This window comes from Nilaparvata lugens, chromosome 3 (assembly GCF_014356525.2).
Source record: "Nilaparvata lugens isolate BPH chromosome 3, ASM1435652v1, whole genome shotgun sequence".
Taxonomy (NCBI): Eukaryota; Metazoa; Arthropoda; class Insecta; order Hemiptera; family Delphacidae; genus Nilaparvata; species Nilaparvata lugens.
In genome coordinates this window covers 28139447-28161508 of record NC_052506.1, presented here as the reverse complement: position 1 = coordinate 28161508, position 22062 = coordinate 28139447, and the positions used below count along the sequence as shown (strand labels likewise).

Here is a 22062-nt window from a genome sequence, read left to right as displayed (position 1 = left end):
TTGGCATGTATTTAGTTTTTGTAACATTAACGGTCAGGCAGTTGTGATCAAACCAGTTTTTAATTCTTGCAAGGTCCAATGATGCACCGCAATAAGTCCTCTCCCATGTGCCCTCAGCTGACACCAACACCGTGTCATCAGCAAACAAGAACAATTTTCCATTAGTTTGCAATTTTGAAATATTATTCACATAGATGAGAAAGAGAAGAGGTCCAAGAGTGCTACCTTGAACCACTCCAAACTCAACAGGTTCCGTTTCACTAAATTTTCCATCAATTGAAACGTACTGCTGTCGATTATCAAAGTAACTTTTGAACCACTGCAGTGAGTTGTTCTTGATGCCACACATCTCGAGTTTAGTGATAAGTTTAGATCTATCAACAGAATCAAAGGCCTTTGCCAAGTCTAAAAATGTTATTAAAACTTTATTTTTAATCTTAATATTATTTGAAATATGCCGTGTCAAATCAAAAAGAGCATCAGAGGTGTTTTTTGATTGTTGAAACCCATATTGGTTTTCAGAGATCAAATCATTCTCATTCAAGTACTTGGATAATTGTTTCTTGACACATTTTTCAAGAATTTTGGACATTGTTACTAACAAAGAAATTGGCCTATAGTTTGACAAGACATTCTTTTGTCCTGATTTATATATTGGTATTACCTTGGCAGTTTTGAGAGCACATGGGAAACGGCCCACCGCAATGCTAAGATTGACTATGTGATGGATAGGTGAAATTAGTGAATCTAAGTTATCTCTTAGAACACTTGTTTCTTAACGCGAACTGAGCGTCACAGAGTTCTACCCCTGATAAACATTTCTTTCAATGGAAATAGTCAAGCGATCTCAACTACTGGCAAAGTCAAGTTGAACTTACTAGCGAAAGAAGTAAGTTGAAATCATCGTTTCCTTCCAGGCTGAACTACAGACGTGAAACCACTTCATGTTACTGTAAATTAGTTGACCCAGTTCTAAATTCTTCTAAGATAGCATATTCCTGCATCATAAAACAGCAGTTTTCCACTAAGTTTTCCCTTCCGACTCACTAGATCATGGATAAATGCTTCGGATATATCATCCAGAATAAATTTTCCAAGAAACAATAATTAAAATAAGAACAGTGACTCCTGTAACTATATTATTCATATCAGCCAAAAAAATCAAACATGATTAAAAATGTTATTGAATCAAATCAATCATATAAATAATTATTCAAAACAATTGTACTATTTTCTCAATGATTATTGAGGTGGGTTCATTTGTTGTGTAATCTTAGAGGTTCAAAGAAATATGATTTTTAAAATATCTTTCATACTGTACTTTACAGTTCACACTATTACCTTTCTCATCAACTCGGTAGACTTTCGAGTTGTGAATTTCGGTTTGTTATTGGTTTTCTCATAAACGCATTTGGATGTTATATACTCGGATCACGTAGAACGGAAATAGAGGACACCGAAACAAGAATCATATTGAACACCAAATCTGATAGACTACAGATCTGGCAGACGTTGTTCTCCAATGCAACAGCCCACACAACTCACACCAGCAACAGCAACAGCTCATATACTTAGGCTATTGCTCACATTTTCCTCCATTTTCGAACAGCTTGTGCCATTTTCAGCACATGTGGTTTGGATTTCAAATCTATAACCGATTCTTATAAATATGTTGTGACCAATTAAATAGACTTGAAAATGCTTGTTTGAACAGCTAAATTACGAATTTCTTTTGTCTGCTTCGTAATTGTAATAGCTTCTTTTTATACTACACGTGATATTATTTATAATAGAGGATACCAAAGAAAAATATATTAATCTCGAATACTTTGGCTTGAATTAGTATGACAAACTGTTCAGTTGCTAATTACTGATGTCCAGCCGGCACTGTTCATCTGGATTCGGTTACTCGATAACTACTTTTCGGTTACTAACTTTAAAGGGAAGTCGATGAAGACCATTTGGGATCCTGTATCTATTTAATCATAGGAGAATGAATGGTCCTTTCATTATATCAAATTGTCACCAAGCCGGACTGAATGAGCTGATTGATAGTCTGACTGCTGAACAAGGCTTCACTTCATCTGTTTCCAGCGGTAGTCACAGCAAACAGCTTTATCATTACACACAGTACTAACAACTATGACAAATTATAATTGATTGTTCTCCTTTCAAGCGGTAGACGAAGTACAAGAGCATTGTTCGCCCTCGGGGAATAACTGATTTTACACAAGCAATTTGTCAGCTGGACGGAACAGTAGCTGCCATCATATCTCTCATTTATTTTCCAACATTCGCTGGAATTCAAGGTATGTTTATGAAAAATGTCCACTCAGGACAATGAAGTAATCAAGCTTCTTTGTTTTTTTCAACTATTGGAAACAGATTAACTAATTACAAAAAGATTAGGCCACATATTCATTCACATGCTGTTGTAATCCATTGGGGCTTAATTCAAGGACTTAGTATAGCTTGGTATAGGGCTTACTATAGCTATAGCTTACATTATTTTTTCAACAAACAACTTGCAACTCACCCATTTCCTATATCAATATGACGGCTTTCCATTTTGCTGTATAATTATTTAAGACTAGCTGGCCCGGCGAACTTCGTACCGCCAAATAGTTGATGCATCTCATAACAAACTGTAGCTGGATGCACACCTCAAAATCTATAACCCATGCTAACAATCCTCAAATCCAGACCATCCTATTATTTTTTATTGACCAAATAATCAGTTCAGCATACTCATTCATGTGCGTGTACGATAAAATCATAACAGACAAATTAATTGATCGCACATATCATTAATCGACGTGTAGTCACCCTTTTAAGCTATGCTACCTTTTCGCATAAATCACATGTGCTCCTCCGGTCACTCCTTCCACTTACTCAAAACATGCAGGGGATTTAAAACTCTTATAAAAAATTGAATGCATGACCTTGGGAAATATCTGGGAAATTTATTGCTTCACAAACTTCTTAAATAATTGGCGATGAACCCTGATGTCGGATTATAATTGGAGAATCGAGGGTTTCGATAGAAATTAATTGCACAAAATTGATTACTTTTATCAGTAATAGCTTCGAATACCAACTTTTATTAAAAACTTGAAGGTAACTTGTGCTTCGCAAGGGTCCAAAAAAACTTGACCTACTGAAATCTTGAAGAATTGAAAATAGTTCTATAACCATCCTCGGTAAATTAAGAATTAGAAGAGATCGAATAATTCTGAAAAAGTAACTGAATATATGTGACTAATAACTAAAATTATGTTATAAGTGAAACTAATATATGTAACTGAATGAGTAACCGATATTTTAATAAGTTCTTCGGTGGCTTTGGGGGATTTCAATGGATTCCATTCATATAGATAATTATCCAACTCCAATATAAATAATTTACTAGAAGTCAATAATTCTTAACACCGAAGACAGCACAATTATTCAAAACAAAGCAATGTCTTCAGAGCAAGTCTTAATAACCTGAGGCCGCACTGCTAAATGTTTACACACAGAACAGTCATTTTGTTTTTAGTCGGGGCGTTTAGAATAAAATACATGAGAGTTTATGGAGCAGCACACACTCTTGTCTACTATCTACCGACGGCTGCTGTATGACGCAATGATTGTAGTCCAGTCAATATAAACATAAAAAAGGGGGTGTGCTCTCAATTTATATCGTAGTTCTGATTTTCTAATATATTATTTGGGTACATAAGAGTAGTCCAGAACCAATTTCATCATGCAAAATTTCCTTGTGCTAGATACAGGGTGGCCCAAAAACCTCGTATTTTCGGCTCATTTTCCAGTTTTCAGCTATTTCTGCCAAATCTCGTAATCGGACAGAAAAATTTGCTCTTGCTTTTTCTCTAGATTATAAAATTTTGAATGAAATGAGATCATTCAGAACACTCTATCTCCAATGAGTAGTAAGTTATGATTTTTCAAAAATGAGTGAAATTTTAAGACAAAATAAATTTTAATGAATTTTAGTTTTGATCAACAATATCTTTCGATTGTTACCATTCAGATGTATAAGGATCACCATAAGGATCCGACACGAACAATTTCGATCAAATGCAATTCAACCATGGCGGCTAAAATGGCAAAAATGTTGTTCAAAAACAGGGTTTTTCGTGATTTTCTCAAAAACGGCTCCAACGATTTTGATCAAATTCATACTTAAAATAGTCATTGATAAGCTCTATCAACTGCCACAAGTCTCATATCTGTAAAAATTACAGGAGCGCCATCCCATCTATGCAAAGTTTGATTTTAGATTTCCAATCATCATGCTTTAAATACAATTTAAACAAAAAAAAATCGATTGGAAAAGATTGAGCATGAAAATCTCTACAATAAATTAATGTCCAGTAACATTTTCACCTAAAATTGGAAATAAGCTGAAAATCGAGAAAATGTAATTATTCAATTGCAAATTATTTTTGATTCTATTAAATCATTCACTATGAAGAGATAGCAGACCTCGTGTGACTCCAGCGTTATTACCCTGTCACCAGCTGACTCAAATCTTTGAATAGTAGACATGAGATGCGCGTGAACACTAGCATAAGGTGATCAATTTTCATAACGGCAAGGAAAGTTGTGTGAGTGCGCCACACCAGACTTTTTAGAAAACATGTTTACTTCAAAAAGTCCAAAATAGTAACTAGATAAATAGTAACTGTTAGTGTAGAATAGTACATAGCAATGTACCTAGAATACAGGTACCTAGGCACCTATTCTAGGAACCTTGGTACATAGTATATTAACAAAATTGCAGCAAACATAGTATATCATTCTAAATCGAATTCATAGTATATCTATTATTTTGTAATTGATGATGTGTTTGTTTTTTGAAGTGTGAATAAATTGTTATTTTGATTAGTGATAGTGGCTCAACCTAGATTTTGATTTGGACTGTAGTATAAATTTGAAAAGGGACAATTTGGGCATAAGCCTGTTGTGCCTCCTCATATAACTGTAAAAATAATTGTACGAATGAGAAAATGAATAAATAAATATAAACTATAAATTCAAACTTTCGTTAGAAATTTTCTATGCTTTTACACTCCAGAGCAAAGCTCGGTCCCCCGATATTAGATAGATTATCCAGAATTATACAAATAATTCAAGATTATACTTCAGCCCGTAATAATGGATGATCTGTGAGAAAGGTTATTTCTCAATATTTTACATTTATTCGAAAATAAGTGATAACAGAAAACAAAAAGCTCCAAGTGTTCTTAATTAGGGCAGTCTCTATCATAAAAAGGTTCAATATTAATAGAGATTATAACCCAAGACCAAGAAAATACCATATCTTATTCAAAGCGTCGGTTTCAAATTGAGCATTCCAATCAAAGTCATACATTCGCTAGAAGAATTGAATCCAATGTATGCATTCGCTAGATTCAGAGCAATTCAGAGTTTTTCTAGAATTTGAGCATTTATCAAGATCCAAGCCAACATGTCACTGTCAGGCACACTTTGTGCAGAATTTAATATAAATCTTGGCGTTCCCCTCTCTCCATGCCACGGTATATGCATGTCTTTTCTGGGAAATATAAGCTGCATCACAGATTTGAAGTAGAGCCTGCTATGAAAAAGATCTAACCAGCCTAATATGTAAACCGTTCTCGTTCACACATTGCAATTTACTGTGACATTAACACCTTCATCCTGCATTTGGGCCTAAAACATTTTTATTCCTCATACAGGCAGCACTTTAATTTTATCCTATTGAAGCATGCGGGAAATGTTTTACCTGTTTATTTGAAAAATGTTGGATCCTTTTCATAATGTGCAACAACTTCTGCCGCAATACACGGCACAACAGAGTGTGGTTAGGAAGTATAGCTTCGGTATAACTGAATCACTCTAGAATGCAATTTTCAACCCAAAAATCTTAAAAATCTTTTAACTGGAAAAAATCTGTATGTCTTAGGCCTGTGCTACCCATATCTCAGACTCAGATTATGTGTAGTTTATTCTCAGGGGAAACTATTGGAAACTGCTTTTTTCAAGTAAAATACTCCACTTATTTGAGTCAAATACTCCTCCTACTGCTTACTTAGCAATCGGCTACTTCTTTGTTTTTGTTATTATCATTATTGTTATCACAATCACTTTGAACAGAGCATCACGATTTCAATTCGAACGTAATACACAAATAAGTTTTGAGTACGGTATTATCTTAAAATTTATTCATTTAACGAATGTGTTAATTTTGGATGGTATTGAATGGCCTAGATAGGAGAATAGAATAAATATTCAATTTGCATTCTGAGGATTGTATTTACACCAGGTAGTACCCTCATCCACCCTCATATTTACGTCCAGAGTTGCCAAATAATGAATTGTTTAACTCAGCAATAAAGAGAGTTGTTGAGTATTTGGAACTGTCTCATTTTCTCCGAGTGTTTGAAATTCCTACCGCTCATGATATTCACTACATCCTAACTCCCTATTTCTCCACCTTTTTCCATCGAATGCTCTGACAATTAACACTCTTTGTTACCGAGATTACTTTTGTATCGTAAAAAGACTTGGTGAAGAACTTTAAAACAGATTTTATACAGTTGTACTCTTTTGAGTAAACTACAGTAATAGGCATCCTGAGAAAATTATCCTTCAACTTATGATAAGCTTAACCTCCAAAGTCAAATATATTCATTCATGTAAACAGTACATAACGCATTGTTCTGTTGCCATAGAGGGCTTGTCTGCTGCTTGCTCACAGTCCAAGGCCTTGATGCTGAGCAGGATTTGACAAAATGATGTAATGGAAAATCCATGTTGTGGTTGACAAAAGTTGTATCACTATTAGGTTGTTGTGACAGTGGCTTAGTCACTTTCACGTTCACTTGTCACTGACGACCGAGAACACCAAACCTTCTACTCAGATCCAATCTTACTCTCTCTCTCTCTTTCTCTGTCGCTCTCCATTCCTTTTTCCTCCTCTCTTTTCATTGTTTTCCAGAAATGGAAGGTTATCTGTTCAAGCTCCGCTGAATTATTCAGAATTAAGATAATATTATTACTCAATTATAATATTTCAATTTTAATTTTATCTTTGAATTGGTCAATAATTTTTCAGTTCATATTTTGCTAAATGCATCAAGTAGTAGACCAAATTGTTATTCTATCATGAGTCAGTGTATAAGCCAGCATATTATATTAGAATATTTATGAATGAATAAATCAATCTAAACTTCTGTGCCCCGTCATCACGATATTTATTGATCGATCGGACAACCAGTCTTGGTCTCGCTTCACAAAAATCACAAGCAGATAATTTCATTAGGACGTTGAAGTTCTGTATGGGTCCCGTAATCAAACTAAACTCAACTAAGTCTCGTTTGAGCTTTCATGATTATGAAATTGATAACTGCACTTCAAGTATACACAAAGAAAGATTACAGTACTTATTGGCAGTTGAATATGAGCTATGATAGAATATTCAATTAGTCATAACAACTCAAAGAAGGGAATTTGCTGAGCAAATTGATAAAATCACTGACTCACTAGTCTAACACTTCAACTACAGATCATTCACGAATCACACTGCTCGAATAATTCTCTATCATTTTCATCGTGATGTAAAATTTTTCCCATCTTTCAATTTGATTCAATGATTCGCTTACTTCAAAGCGTTTCCAAATATTTAATTAAAAACCATCGATTCAATATAATCTTACAAGTTTTCAAGGGTAATACGTTACTATCAGTAAAGAGGTTATTTCAATAAGAGAGTACTCACTCTCATTTATTAATAAACTGATTAGTTGATTTACCAGCAGTATCTTCATTGAAATATATTATTGATTTATTAAATTAGCTACAATATAGATTCAATGTACACATCATTCGATGCCACTTCACAGTAAAAAAGATCGTTCAACAGCAGTTTGTTTTGCAAATTAGTCAACAACTTTTTTAGATAGTAGGCTATGATGAATATGATCGCCATAGGTGTAGGCTGTAAATTGGGTGTCCAGAGAGCATCCATACAGGCGGTTTTATTTGTGTTCGTATTTTCAATCATGTATGGAAAGACGTAAAAGGAACAGCAAGAGGGGTTCTTTGGAGAAAGGCTCTCTGAACCTGGGAGCGAAAGCTTATTTCCGATACCTTTTGTTGTAATTCCCGTTTACGACCGGCAGCTTCGCATTTACGCTGTGCGACCTGAATTTGTTTGGGTTAAAGCTTCAAGATTCTAGATCATTCGCCTCCTTTGCCTTTTCTCTTTCTTCCACCCTCTTCTACCTCTCTCGCTCTACTCATGTTTCTCTCCAGTTTTAGGGGCATATTGAAATGAAAATCATATTGGCATATACATGTAAAAAACATGCAAATGGTAGTAATTGTGAGAAAGTTGAGGGGAGAATCCTCTTAGAAACAATCGAATAATGATATGAAGACTGTCTTCTATCGAAGCATTATTCTTTCCTAAACAGGCACAGATCAGTATTGAGGTTTAAGATTTTTTCAACGCAGTTTATAAAGTTAGTTTAGTTAACTTAGAGCCGGTTGTATTGTAACCGTGATTAATTCCACGAGAACCAAGATTTCAGAGAAGCTAACTTATCAATAACGCCTTTTTGCGTTTTTATCACGCAAAAAATTAATTACGATTAATAGAAATTAGATTAATAAAATCGTGGGTCAAACAAAACTATTATTTTAAAATTGATAATTGAGTTGACTGAATCACCAATTTTAGCAATATTAATCATTCATAATATTGTGTAAACATTATTAATAATTATTGACAATTATTATATTATTTCTCTGTTCACTTATATTTTGTTTAACAAGTACTTGGATTATTGATAAAGTTCAATATCCATAGATTATCATTCATCAACAGAATTGTTCCATTTGTACTGCTGTTACTAGATTAAAAAATATACTTCTTATTTCTAGAACTCGTGGCTGGAGCTCAAGGCTTCTTTTTCCAGTCATGCCAAAAACTGTAGTATTTTAATTATTATTTTTATTTGTAAAAATATTTCTTGTATTTGGCAATAAATTCATTATTCATTATTCATTTCCTCTGTTGATAGTTCCAAAGTGTCCATGTTTATCACCTAAGCTATATAGTTCAAGCTTATCATTTTGGTTGGGTTGTTATTCATGACGTTGAACTATAGCATTAAATTGTGTTTAATCATTATAAGAGCTTACTAATTAATCTTAACCACTTACAAACTTAATTATCAATGATAATTTAACTTACTTTTGAATCTTTAAGACCTTCTTATGAACATAAAACTTATTTTTCATCAGATGAAGTAAGTACTTGAGGTGCATCACTGAGGAGTAAGCGACCTTTCCAAGACAGCTAAAGAACTTACCGATAGTTTGAAAACTACCTGCATCTATCAAATATTACACTATTTGTAATAATTGAATGAGAAGAATCAAATTAATTGTATTATCAAATAGCTTGAAGACTTCCGCTACTGCGAATATCCACAACAAAGGAAATAGCTGATGGAAATCAAGGAACGCACTTGTTTCCTGACATGTACAGAGCTATAAAAAACAGTGCAACTATATATTATTATGAAATGATTCTTGTACAATACAAAGCCTATTGATGGCTTTAATACCTTCGTACAATACAAAGATCTGGTATTGTACCTCTTTACAATATAAAGTAAAGTATTGTACATCGTACAATACAAAGCAAATAATAGGTGAATGAAAATAAAACGTATTCTTCATCAGATAAGAATTAAGTCCTCGGTGCACCACTGAGGAGTAAGCGACCATTCCAATACACCTAAATAACTTTGTAAATCACTTACCGATAGTTTGTAAACTACCTGCATCTATCAAATATTACACTATTTGTAATAATTGAATGAGAAGAATCAAATTGATTGTATTATCAAATAGCTATTTTTATAGCTAAAAATAGCTATTGGAGTATCATATCCATATACTCCAATATCTATTGGAGTATCATATCCATATACTCCAATATCTATTGGAGTATCATCAGTAGGGGAGTATCATACTCCCCTATTAAATCCCTGTGGCTTATGGTTCACGAGCACTGACTGATAGTGAGAAAAAATGGGCTCAAATCGAAAAAGAGTTATTGGCAATAGTGTTTGGGTGTGAGCAGTTCCATCAATAAATTTTTGGTGAAACAGTGAACGCACTATAGCTAATCAAATTAGCTATAAGAAGTTTTAAAGGTCATTGACGATGCTCTTATCAACAAAATTCTTCAAGGTACTATCACTTTAACACTATCTGAATTTTGTTCAATCAATTATTACGAATTCAACAATCTCTTGTGATGCTTCCGCAATTTTCGTTAACAAAACTGATTAAGCAGTATCGATTGAATCATTTTCGAAGCATTCACACACCATAGATATTAAAAGGGATTTCACTGTGCCCATATCATACGACCATGTAGTATTATGAGGGATTTTCTCCGATTCACAGGAGAGTTCAACCAACAAATCCCTATAAACTGATAATGATGAGAATTGATTCAGACTATTTTGAAGATTTATGAGTGTTTTGAATTGGAATAAGTTTCCATATCAGATCATATTTCCATAATGGAAAGAAAAATTGCTCTCAATTATGAACCACTGATGGGAACGAGTACACTAATTACATTTTTTTTGGAAATATCATCATATTTGCTATTCGCTCATAGATGTTGAACTTGAAAACTCTCATTTCAGCAAATACATGTTTAAATGTATGTAGACTATCTTTCTCAACAGTAGAAATTGAATGCTGTTCAAAAGATCACTTTCAGAACTAGTTCAAGATATCAAAGAGGATGAATATTGAATCCTGAAGATTTTTATAACTTCCCTTGGAAATAATTATTTTGTACCCGTGATTTCCATGTCTAACTGATCGATTTAGAAATCTAAGGCGATTTCACAATGAGAGATGTTGGAGGTCGACGATGACTCTGACGGGCACTAGTCTACAAACAGCCACTAGAAAAAATATAGCGCTAATTAAAACAGCCAATATGAAAATATAACTAATACAGTTGAAGTACTCCAACTCCATCACACGCAGACGGCAGGTGAAAAATTACAGACCTCCGGTTCTATATCAGCCGAGCTGGCTAGCTGGCTACTGGACCAGATATAAACAGGTTTGTTGTAAAGGATTGTTTTACTGTTTCCGTCTCTTGAGTCTCTTAAGACTCTTGAGGCTCAATAAGAAGAGTGCTAGACTTCGGCATTACCATCAAGTCAGGAATAAAGCAGAAATTTCTTAGATATTGAGATGTTGGTAATTTCATTGTTAATGAAATATCATCCCGTTCCCTATTGCTGACAGTTTCAAATATTATCTATTGTATTATCTGAAAAGACAACGTTACAATACTCGTCAATTTCTCGTAGAGGTGATGAACATAAATGTTACATAAACAGATTGGCGGAGGAAGATGAGACATTTTGAGATAATGTGATTTCACGAATAAATACATGGAACTGGATAACTATCAATGAAATGGCATGTAAATTTCCAAAAGTTTTGTTTTACTTTTCAAGTTGACATTGGGAATAATATGTGCTGCAATTCGGCGTTCACATCCTTTATGATGATAGTTAAAAAATGTTGTGGAATTCACTAATTTCATTCTCAATTTTTCATTCAATTTTTTTCATTAATAGTTGCAGGAAGTTTACAATGCACCTTGCCTTTGAAATATCGAATATCCCCACAGGGACACGTATATGACATCAAATGTGCTTCTGCTATCAAAATATCGTCTGTACGGCAGTTGAATTATCATTTTTATAAAATGCTGTTATAACAGATATATAAAGCGATATATCGCTTTTGCACGTTCCACACTAGTACAATGATTCATGACTAATAAAATGCAATGCGTTCCCATCAATTGTGTACAATTTCAAACTTTCGATTCCACAGTGCTGTAAACTGTAATATAACAATAAAATTTGCCGTTTCCCTGCAACACGTTGGAGTCATGAATAGAATAGAATAGAATCGCTGGCTTTATTTTTTACCTATTATTACCTATTTATTATTCATGAGGTAGATGAATAGCTCAAATATGGTGTGATTTGTGAATAATGCGATTCGTTGTGGTTGCAGACTTGATAGTAGTGGTAGCGTCGCTGGTGGTACTGTCAGTCGGCTCCAATGGTCAGGTGTTTGCCACGTCAGCAATTCGCGGTATTCGCTTCCTGCAGATTCTGCGCATGCTCCATGTGGACCGACAAGGAGGCACGTGGAGGCTTCTCGGCTCGGTCGTCTTCATACACAGACAGGTGAGTAGACCTTGGTCTTGTCTAATCAGTGTGCGGCCAGACAGCTTCACCTAAATACAGTTCATAATACACTGTTGGATTCCAGTCCAAATACAGTGTAGGAACCTTCTCTTGGTTTCGCAAATTATTGGATACATTTAAGAATAGATCAATTGTAAATAATCCAGCCTTCTCCTGATCATTTGAAATGATTGAATGCATTATTATAAATTATCAAGTGTAAAAGAGTGAATGAATTATATATGGATGTGTGAGTGAGTGAATCACTTAGCAAGTGATTGAATATATCAATTATTCAAGTTATTATTATTTTTGAAGGGACGGATTCAAGGATCCAAAGGTTCAAAGAACCCCACACGTCAATCGAACAATCGAAGCTTATTGTGTTCCCAAGTAGTATGTTAGTTAGGCAAACCAATACATGTGTCCTTTACAAGAGCCAGGAGTTTTTCCCTATTCTAACATCCGATTCATCACCTGGTTGCCTCACCTCTCCGAAGAATTTTGCCTAAATTGCTGCCCTTCTTTGACCAGTGGTGAGGTTTGGTCTCCCCACAAACTCGTGACCTACCTTAGTTCCACTCCTGGCCTTTTTGTAGGTCCTTCCGCTTAAGGAGGGGTCGCTTAATTGCCGCTAGGGCACCTGGTCACCCTCGACTCTGCCTCTTGACCTACATTTGTGCCTGGAGTTTCACCCATCTCTGGTCTCTTAGGTTTTTCTTTTTGCCCCTCTGAAACTGCCTTGATGGTGCAGATTCCGAGGGTTTGAAGGCAAGGCAACTTCTGTAGCTGCCTTGGGGTCCTTTTTAGTCGCCTCCTACGACATGCAGGGATACCTTCGATGTATTCTGGTTTTCAACACATTCTTGAGTATGATGTTCGACTCAAAGCTCCCTCAACCCACAGGGGGCGAATTATTCAAGTTAGTAAGTGTAAGTGAATAAATGAATTGAGAATCCAAGAATATATTATAATATTCTACAAGAATAAAAAGCAGTTGAAATAATATTGCAATACGGAAACAACAATTACACTTAAAGACACAAATACGAATAATAGAGCGAGCAGACAGTATCCAGAATTTCTGTCTGATCAAGGACAACAATAACGAAGGTCCAGCATGACAATTCTTCTTGTGATGATAATCAATTAACATCGATACAAAAGCGTCGGATTTTGGTAAGATCATCTGATGACAAGTCTCAAATTCAAGTCCAGCATGAGACAAATGACCGCCGATGCGAATCACACCTTTATCAATGAATGGAGACAGGCGACGTAGGCGCATAGAACAATCTTCTCCCTTCTCTAATTGCACAAATTCAGATGAAAAATGTATCTTCTGTACCACTTTACATAGATACCTCTCAGCAACATCGAAATCTGATTCTTTTGATTGGGGTAAAACTTGTAAGAATTTGAGAACAAGAATTACAATTCTCAAAAGACGACCATAATCCGAACAACGACCAATCAATGAATATATTGCATTGCTGTTACAATCAGGAGATTTTGTGACTGTCAACACTGACGGTTTTTTCGCCTCCGGTGGATCCACTATCTTTTCCATTTGAGTTCAGATGGGCCAATCGCATTCGTCCTCTGCTATCCATGATGGACCTGAGAGCCACAACGGAAAGTTCACAAGCTCAACTGGTGATAAACCTCTAGACAAACAGTCAGCGGGATTTTCAATTCCGGCAACATGCATCCACTCCTGTATACAAGAATCCTGTTTTTTTGCAACGCGATTACCAACAAAAGTTTGCCATTTCGCGGATGGAGCATTAATCCAACACAAGGTGACTGTAGAATCAGAGAGTGCGACAATACAAGACACATGACAACGTTCACTAATAATAGTGACTACCGAATTCATGAGTTCTGCCAACAAGAGTGCCGCACACAACTCCAAACGAGGTATTGAAACAACTTTAGATGGTGCTACCTTGGACTTTGAACACAATAATACAACTCTTGGCTCCTCGCTATCCTTCTGCGACTTCACATAGATAACTGCACCATAACCAGACAATGATGCATCACAAAAACCAATCAACCTGATGTGAGAATCCTGAAACAAACCAACGTGACATGGAACAGCAAATTTCAACAATAGAGGCAACTCTTTTTGACAATTCTCCCAAAGAGTGCAGATAGACTCAGGCGGCTTCTCGTCCCAATCCACTCCTAATTTCCACAGTTTCTGGACAAGACACTTTAGAAATAATGTAAACGGTGACAAGAGACCAAGTGGATCATAGATATGAGCCATCACTGGCAGAATAGAACACTTAGTAGCGACGACCTCACCACTCTTGACTGAAAACTGAAACAGATCAGTACTAGGTTGCCAATTCAATCCCAAGATAGCCAAGGAGTTGTCTGCTTCGAAATCCTTGTACGAAAACGATTTGTCTTCCTCCGAGAATTTCTCCAACATTGATGGTGAATTTGAAGTCCACTTTGTGAGCGAGAAACCTCCTCCCTCAAACAGCTGCTTGGACTGACGATACAGCTCCGCGGCCTCTGACTCTGTGGCAACAGATGTGACTAAGTCGTCCATGAACATGTCTCTTGGTATTCTTGCCTTGGCTGCTGGATAACGATTTCCATCTTTCTCTACAAGCTGGTGGACGGTGCGAAGCGCCAAATATGGAGAGCTTGAAACACCAAAAACAACACAATTGAGCTGATAAGTTTTGATTGGATCCTCTGGCGAAAATCTCCACAATACACGCTGATAACAACGGCAGGAATCCTCCACTAATATCTGCCGATACATTTGTTTAATGTCGGCAGTAAGTGCAATTGGGAACAAACAAAAATTAACTAACAAAACAAAAATGTCAGTCTGCAATTTGGGGCCAGCATGAAGAACCTGGTTCAATGACAAACCAGATGATGTTCTGGAACCAGCATCAAATACAATTCAGATGGGCGTGGTAGTGCTGCTTGCTTTCACGATGGCGTGATGCGGTATGTAGTAACCACCTCGGTCTGTCTGATTGGCTACAAACGACATGTGACCCTGACGTAGGTCAATATTTCATGATATGAAATACGAGTATTGCTGTCAAGCTCTAGTCGTCTCTCCAAAGTCAGCAGTCTGCGTTCGGCGACAGCATACGAATCTCCCAAGCTGCTGGGCGGCTCCACAAATGACCAGGCAACAACAAAACGACCAGAATTCACACAATGTACAGACTTCCGAAAATTTACCTCACACTCCAACTCTTCCGGTTTCAGTTGACAGCTTTGTGCAGGGCACGATTCCAACTCCCAAAAACGTTCCACAAAACTATCCAGCGATGGACTACTAACGAATGGACTACAGATGGCTGTAAAACAATTCGACACATTCGTTGTTGAAGTGAGAATCTCCCCATCAGAATGTGACCAAAGACACTATTAACAGTCATCAATTCGTGTGATTCACCTGTACTAGGAGTCCCACATAGCAAGTGAGGAACTAACTCCGCACCAATGATGCCATCTATTCTACTGAAAAGGTAGAATTTGTCGTCAGCCAGTGTGAGATTTTCAAGATGATGAAGTTTGGATCTGTCGATTTCACAGGAAGGCAACTTGTCGATGATTTTATCTGCCACTGTGGCATCCATCGGAAACTTGATGGTAGGATCCAACTTTGACTGAATCGACACACAAGTACGACCTCGAACTTCACTAGTACCACCACCAAATCCACGAACAACGGTTTTCATGGGCTGGAATGGTAGTCTCAAACGCCGACACAATCTGGCTGTAACAAAATGACACTGACTCCCGGTGTCAACCAAGAAACGAACATCACAAAGCTGATCATTACAATCTCGAACATGTGCACTGACAGTCGACAACACAACAGTCGAATTTTCTACATCGTTGGATGTAGAACAACAACTAATAGGTGATGTGCCACCTGCCTTGGAGTTCGACGAGGATGCAACACCTTCATTGGAACTTGATCTGGAAAAGTGCAATAAAGAATGATGAGATTCTCGACATTGAGCACACTGAGTTTTACTACAACAATTTCTACTCAAATGATCCACATCAAGACAACGAAAACAACAAAACTTTCCTTTAATCAAACAATAACGATCCCAAGGAGTCATTTTCAAGAAACTTGCACAGAAACCGATGACCCGGTTTTGAGCACTTCAGACAATTGGGATTTTTACTAGATGCATCATTAGATGAATCATTAGATTGAACCACAAACACCTTTGATTTATTATCCTTTTTGAGATTCATATTAAACGATTCAGTCAGTTTCTCATCAGAAGGAAGAGTCTTAATTTGCTTTTCAATGAATTTGACATAATCGGTATAAGTTGGCATAGCCTTGTCACGGACGGCCGATTCAAAATTTCTACGAGAACTTGGATCCAGCAATCTCAAGCCATGATAGAGGAATATCGAGTCTGACAAATCAGTGAGTTGCAATCTCTTCAATGCATTGATTGAACTGCAAAACCCATCCAAAATCGCAATATAACCTGCCTTGGATTCTGATTTTATTGGACGAAATTCAAAAATTTGTTTGAAATAGGCATCGACTTGCACCCGTGGATCGTTATAGCGGGTCAATAATGCCTGCCAAATTATTTGATAATTGTTAGCCAATGGTGGCAAATGACGACAAATATTAGCTGCTTGTCTAGTAAGTCTACTTACAAGATATTGGACCTTCTGCTGATCGTTCAAATTCTTGTTGTCATGTACCTTAAATAGTTCATAAAACACCGACCATTGAGTCTGGTTCCCATCAAATTTCGGAAGGTCGATTTTAGGCAGTACCGACTCGGACACAACCGGCTGTGCACTAGCTGCTGTAGCTGCGGAAGATTGAGCAATAGCAACAGTCGCCTCTTTCTGTTTGAGAGTGTTAGCCGCTACTTCAATATACTGAAACAGATCTAGGTGTGAGTCGTTGAATGCTACAACATGATCTTTATTCAACTCAAGTTCCAACTCATTAACCACTAATTCTGTCTTTTCATAATCCGAAATGGTCTGAGAAACCCAAGGATACAAGATTGAAAATTGCTCAGCAACTTTTGGATCAGAGACATTCTTAGACAGGTCATAAATTCTTTGCAATCTGGCATACAATTGTTCCAGTTTAGCGTGATGCACCCTGATTTGTTTCTGTAATTTTTCCTCCATCTTGAACTCATACACAAAACAATTCAGCCCCGACAATACAAACAACAGACAATAAAACAAGAATGAGTTCAAAAACTAGATGAAAGGAAGAGTCACGACTAGTAAGTTATCAAAGTTAAACTTTGATTATCAATTCACAAGATAAGTTATTGCTGAAAACAAAACTATATGATTAGATAATGTTTTTCCAACAACTCACAAACAAATGATAACTTGTTGAATTGAACAAACAAAATCATGCTGGTGATTAACCTTCACTAACATGTATAAAAAATGGACAATACAAATTCCAACAAACAAACAAATTCCTGAGAAAAAGAGCACAATGCTCCTAGTTTCAGGAAACTACAATTTTAACTGAAATAAATTTAATTTCAGACAATACAAATTGACAAGAAACCTTGCTCTTAGAACAAGGCTACAACAAACTTAAGTTGAGCATGGATCAGACCATTCTCAACATGCCAACATTGGACAAATACGAAACTGCTTAAATCCAATGTGTGTGAATTAATTAACAAATTACAAATTCAAATTCATCCCGGCTTGGCAGGATCAGAAAATGTTCTGAACAAAGCTCAGGCTAGAGCTACCAGAGGACTGTAATTTACTATTTAAATAATCAAATACAAACAAGGGGCAAAATTTAATCTTCAATTTGAGCCAGGTTATTTGTACAGTTAAACTCTGCATTAATGAACAATAAAAAAGAGCAAAAACTCACCAAATTTATTCCAATCTTGACTACTTGCCCTTCGAAGCCTTTATTAGGTGTTTTGGTCAGGTTCAGGGTGGGATGATATCTGGGAAAAGACAGGTTTTTGCTTCCTGGCTGCCTTTTCGCGTTCAACTTGCAGGCTATGCACTGTGTTTTGAACAAGGCTCAAACTGGATTCTTTATAAATTCAAATCCGATTCAAATTAATTCAATTCAATACTATTTAGTTATATTCATAATTCACACACACGACACTCAAACAATTTACAAGAAATTTCCGATCGAAAATTACATGACAGACAAACACAATTTTGGTCTTGCAACAAGACGGGCTGACGAGACAAGACAGACAAAACAAGGACGACTCACAAAAACATCGACAAGGCCAAAGCAAGCAGGACGGTCTGCGCCGGCGCAAACACAAGCCTGCTATTGGCAGAACTATAGTCTGGCATTCTGGCGCTACAATTCGAATTCTCTGGCCAGAACAGGTGATATTCATGATTATTCCAGTTTGACGGTTATGAGCTGTTCTCTCCAATCCTTATTGTTTGTATTTCTTTATTTATTTTAGTCTTAAATTTTCTACGCTTAGGCATAATATTTCACTAGAATTTCCAACCTTCTTTAATAACGGTCAAGCGGTGAAGGAGAGTGTATCCTCGATACCCTTTCTGAGAATCGACATCTATAAAGGTGCTTCACCGTTTCATGTGAAAACATTACAATAATACCTCATCTTTCGCATATTTCTTTGATCAATAATACTTTAAAACGCTTTACGTTGAAATGATTCACCATGTAATTACTGGTCCCAATCATAATAATTGAATGATATACAGCTTAAATTGTATCTCACCTATGCCACAGATCACAGGCAGACGTATATTGGTATGCGGATAGACAGTGAAATTGTCTTCCAAGGTTCTTTGCTGTAACACAAACATACATCAGTCTGTTACCACGATTAGGCCGATGTTCTACGAGTCTGAATTACTGAAATAAAGTCCCGGATGAAAATTTGAGACAAATTGAAAAACTAGAAGTGAATGAATTAATGTAACTCGGCCAGATAGTTGAGTCGACTGAGGCGTTGCACCCTCCGTCTGCTAGTGCTACATGGTCGCGGGTTCTAATCCCGCCAAATCCCATCAAATTGGCATGGACGTATTTGCTCATCTCACAAATCACCCTCGCACTTCCCATTACTCACAAGCAAAAAAGCTCATGTGGCTGTCATCCGCAATAAAAAATCATTGATATATTTCAAAACTGAATCAAGTTCAAATTACTAACTACTAATAATAATACGTTTCTGATTAGGCCTACCTAATGAAATGAAGATTACCAAACTTAAAGATTGTTATTTTTGTCTCACAGGAACTCATAACAACTTTATACATAGGATTCCTGGGTCTGATATTCAGCAGTTATTTTGTCTACTTGGCTGAGAAGGACGCGGTCGGCCCCGATGGAAAATCCGGAGACTTTGCCAGTTATGCGGACGCTTTGTGGTGGGGAGTGGTCAGTTTCATAACATCTTCTTTACTGGATCATAAATTAAAACTTACTATCCAATAAACATATATAGTTCGAGAATAATACTATTCATTTGATAACTTTTCTTAAGGAAACTTGGCTTAATTAGATAGTAGAAAAAACAACTGCTCAGGGGGTCATAAAACTGCTAGAGGGTCTACTATAAAAAGTACCGTATTCAAATGAAAATTATTCAAATCACGTGAAAATGCCATTTATCATACTAGTTGTGTAAACTCATTATATAACTCATACTGTATATAACAGTAGTTTCAGTAGAAATAATAATTGAGGATTCAATTATTTTTCATTGTTTCAATTACGTTTCTTCATGTTTCTGTGGTATTATTCATTCATACTTCATTGATATTGAATTACAGTGTGAAATACAAATAAAAGAACAATCGATTTATTATGAACGATACCGATACGTGAAATATATTGAAGAATAATTATAACAGGATTCGAGAGGCAAGCTTAAATTATATGAAAGCAACATAGAGAATAAACTATGTTTATTGAGAAATTGTAGATAAAGTCTCTATCAAAATCTTGTAATTCATTGACTTGATTAGCCGGAAAACTTTTTCAACTTTTCAGTAGTCAGAACTCGTATTATGTCTGTGTTATTGTCAGTAAAATCTCTTCTTTGAAAACAAACACCAATTGTTGCTATCAGCGAAACTCTTGTACTAGATCATACTACATCTAAGTTCTTGTTGATTTCCATGACTTATTCATGGCATCATTAGGTCCCATTTACCAGTTCCAGAACTAAACTAGTTATTAGTTCTGTTCAAACTCAATTTCAAGATTAGATAGAATCATCTCTTGATCAAACTAAATAGTTCAGTTGATTCAGTTCCAGTTGTGGTGGATTTCAATTAATAGACTTTGCTGAAAACTCCCACAAATATATACAGTAGATACTGTTTTCCTGAATATGGATAACATGATGAAGAATCCAATAGAAATTATTCATGTTCATAAACTTTGTTGATTAGGATGTATCTCGAATTGTATCTGTAAAATGTACTTACATAAAATGACAGATTATAATGGATGATGGAATTTACGACTTTCTCGAACGAAATCGTAGTCAAGATTCACTCTCCAAGTTCAGCCTACAATGGTGAGAAATATAAGAGAATGTCTTGAATTCACACTCGAAATAAAGCCAACTCTTGCTTACTCCGTTCATGACTCTCAAATATTGTTATAATAACATGAAGAGGTCAATCAGTGGTGGAAGAGGCTCTTGAAGAACCCTCTGACTTTTAATTATTCTCAAGTGTGTCATCCACTTAGCTTGTAGTTGGGGGTGCAGCCTTTACTCAAACATGTAGGCTACTAGTTATGGAGGATGCATGAGTGCCATTCTCAATTGGTCGGCTCGGAATTTAGAGAGAAAAGCATCCTCCTCAGTTACGATAATACTATTTTCAACTTTTATAACGTCACAACATTTTGGCTTATCTTTTGAATAATATTAAATTCTGATTCATTTGCTTTTTGAATGATTATACCTATCTGAATTATTGTACTGATTTACTTACAATTACAATAAGGTATTTTCTCAATATTCAAATGAAAGTTTTCTTCCAGTAACGTTTCTCATTTCCAGATCACAGTAACAACTATTGGATATGGTGATGCCGTTCCACAGACTTGGATGGGCAAAATCGTTGCTTCCTGCTTTAGTGTTTTTGCTATTTCATTTTTCGCTCTTCCAGCGGTGAGTACAATCTCTTCTCTCGGTATAATTATTATTTGAATGAAGTCGTTTATGAATAATTACCATTTCTGATCACCTATTTTTTATTTGAGTTATTATTTTCCTAGAAAATTTTATTGTAATCTCTTCCAAGTTCATTTGAAATACCTTTGTGGTGAATCATGGTATTTTTATCCAATCTAGGATCCTAGAGGGATAAAATTGATTTTAAAACTTTATTATTGACATTCCAATATTGTTCTATTTTATATACCTACTTACTTTTTAATCTTAATGACAAAGATAATATCTGGATCGAGAGATTGAAATGATCAAAAAGGGCGTACCTGAGTCGCTGAGTGTAGGCTATGTTCCAACTAGTAAATGATTCTATGTTATCTCTAGAAGGGAATTTCATTCCTAATACAGTCGACAGGTCGACAGAATGAATCTCTAGAAGAATTTGAATTGATTGAATTCTTTGAAAAAAAATTATCTTTTGATGATGTACTTATTGTATGAATAAATAAAAAAGAGCAGTCATTGTATCACCAAACCCCATGTCTGTTGCAAATTATAACTTGGTTTTTTCAGCCAATACAACTCTTAAATAATGAGAT

The 22062-nt window shown here is 35.9% G+C and overlaps 1 protein-coding gene across 6 annotated transcripts in view; it reads left to right on the top strand.

The window, feature by feature from the left end:
• Positions 1–22062, top strand: part of LOC111055451 (potassium voltage-gated channel subfamily KQT member 1) — a 119108-nt gene that overhangs the window by 71544 nt on the left and 25502 nt on the right. For all 6 annotated transcript variants that reach the window (XM_039423462.1, XM_039423465.1, XM_039423463.1 and 3 more), the window contains 3 exons: positions 12124–12299; positions 19570–19713; positions 21353–21463. In XM_039423462.1, the coding sequence (XP_039279396.1) occupies positions 12124–12299; positions 19570–19713; positions 21353–21463 (431 nt within the window). The remainder of the gene's footprint in view (positions 1–12123; positions 12300–19569; positions 19714–21352; positions 21464–22062) is intronic.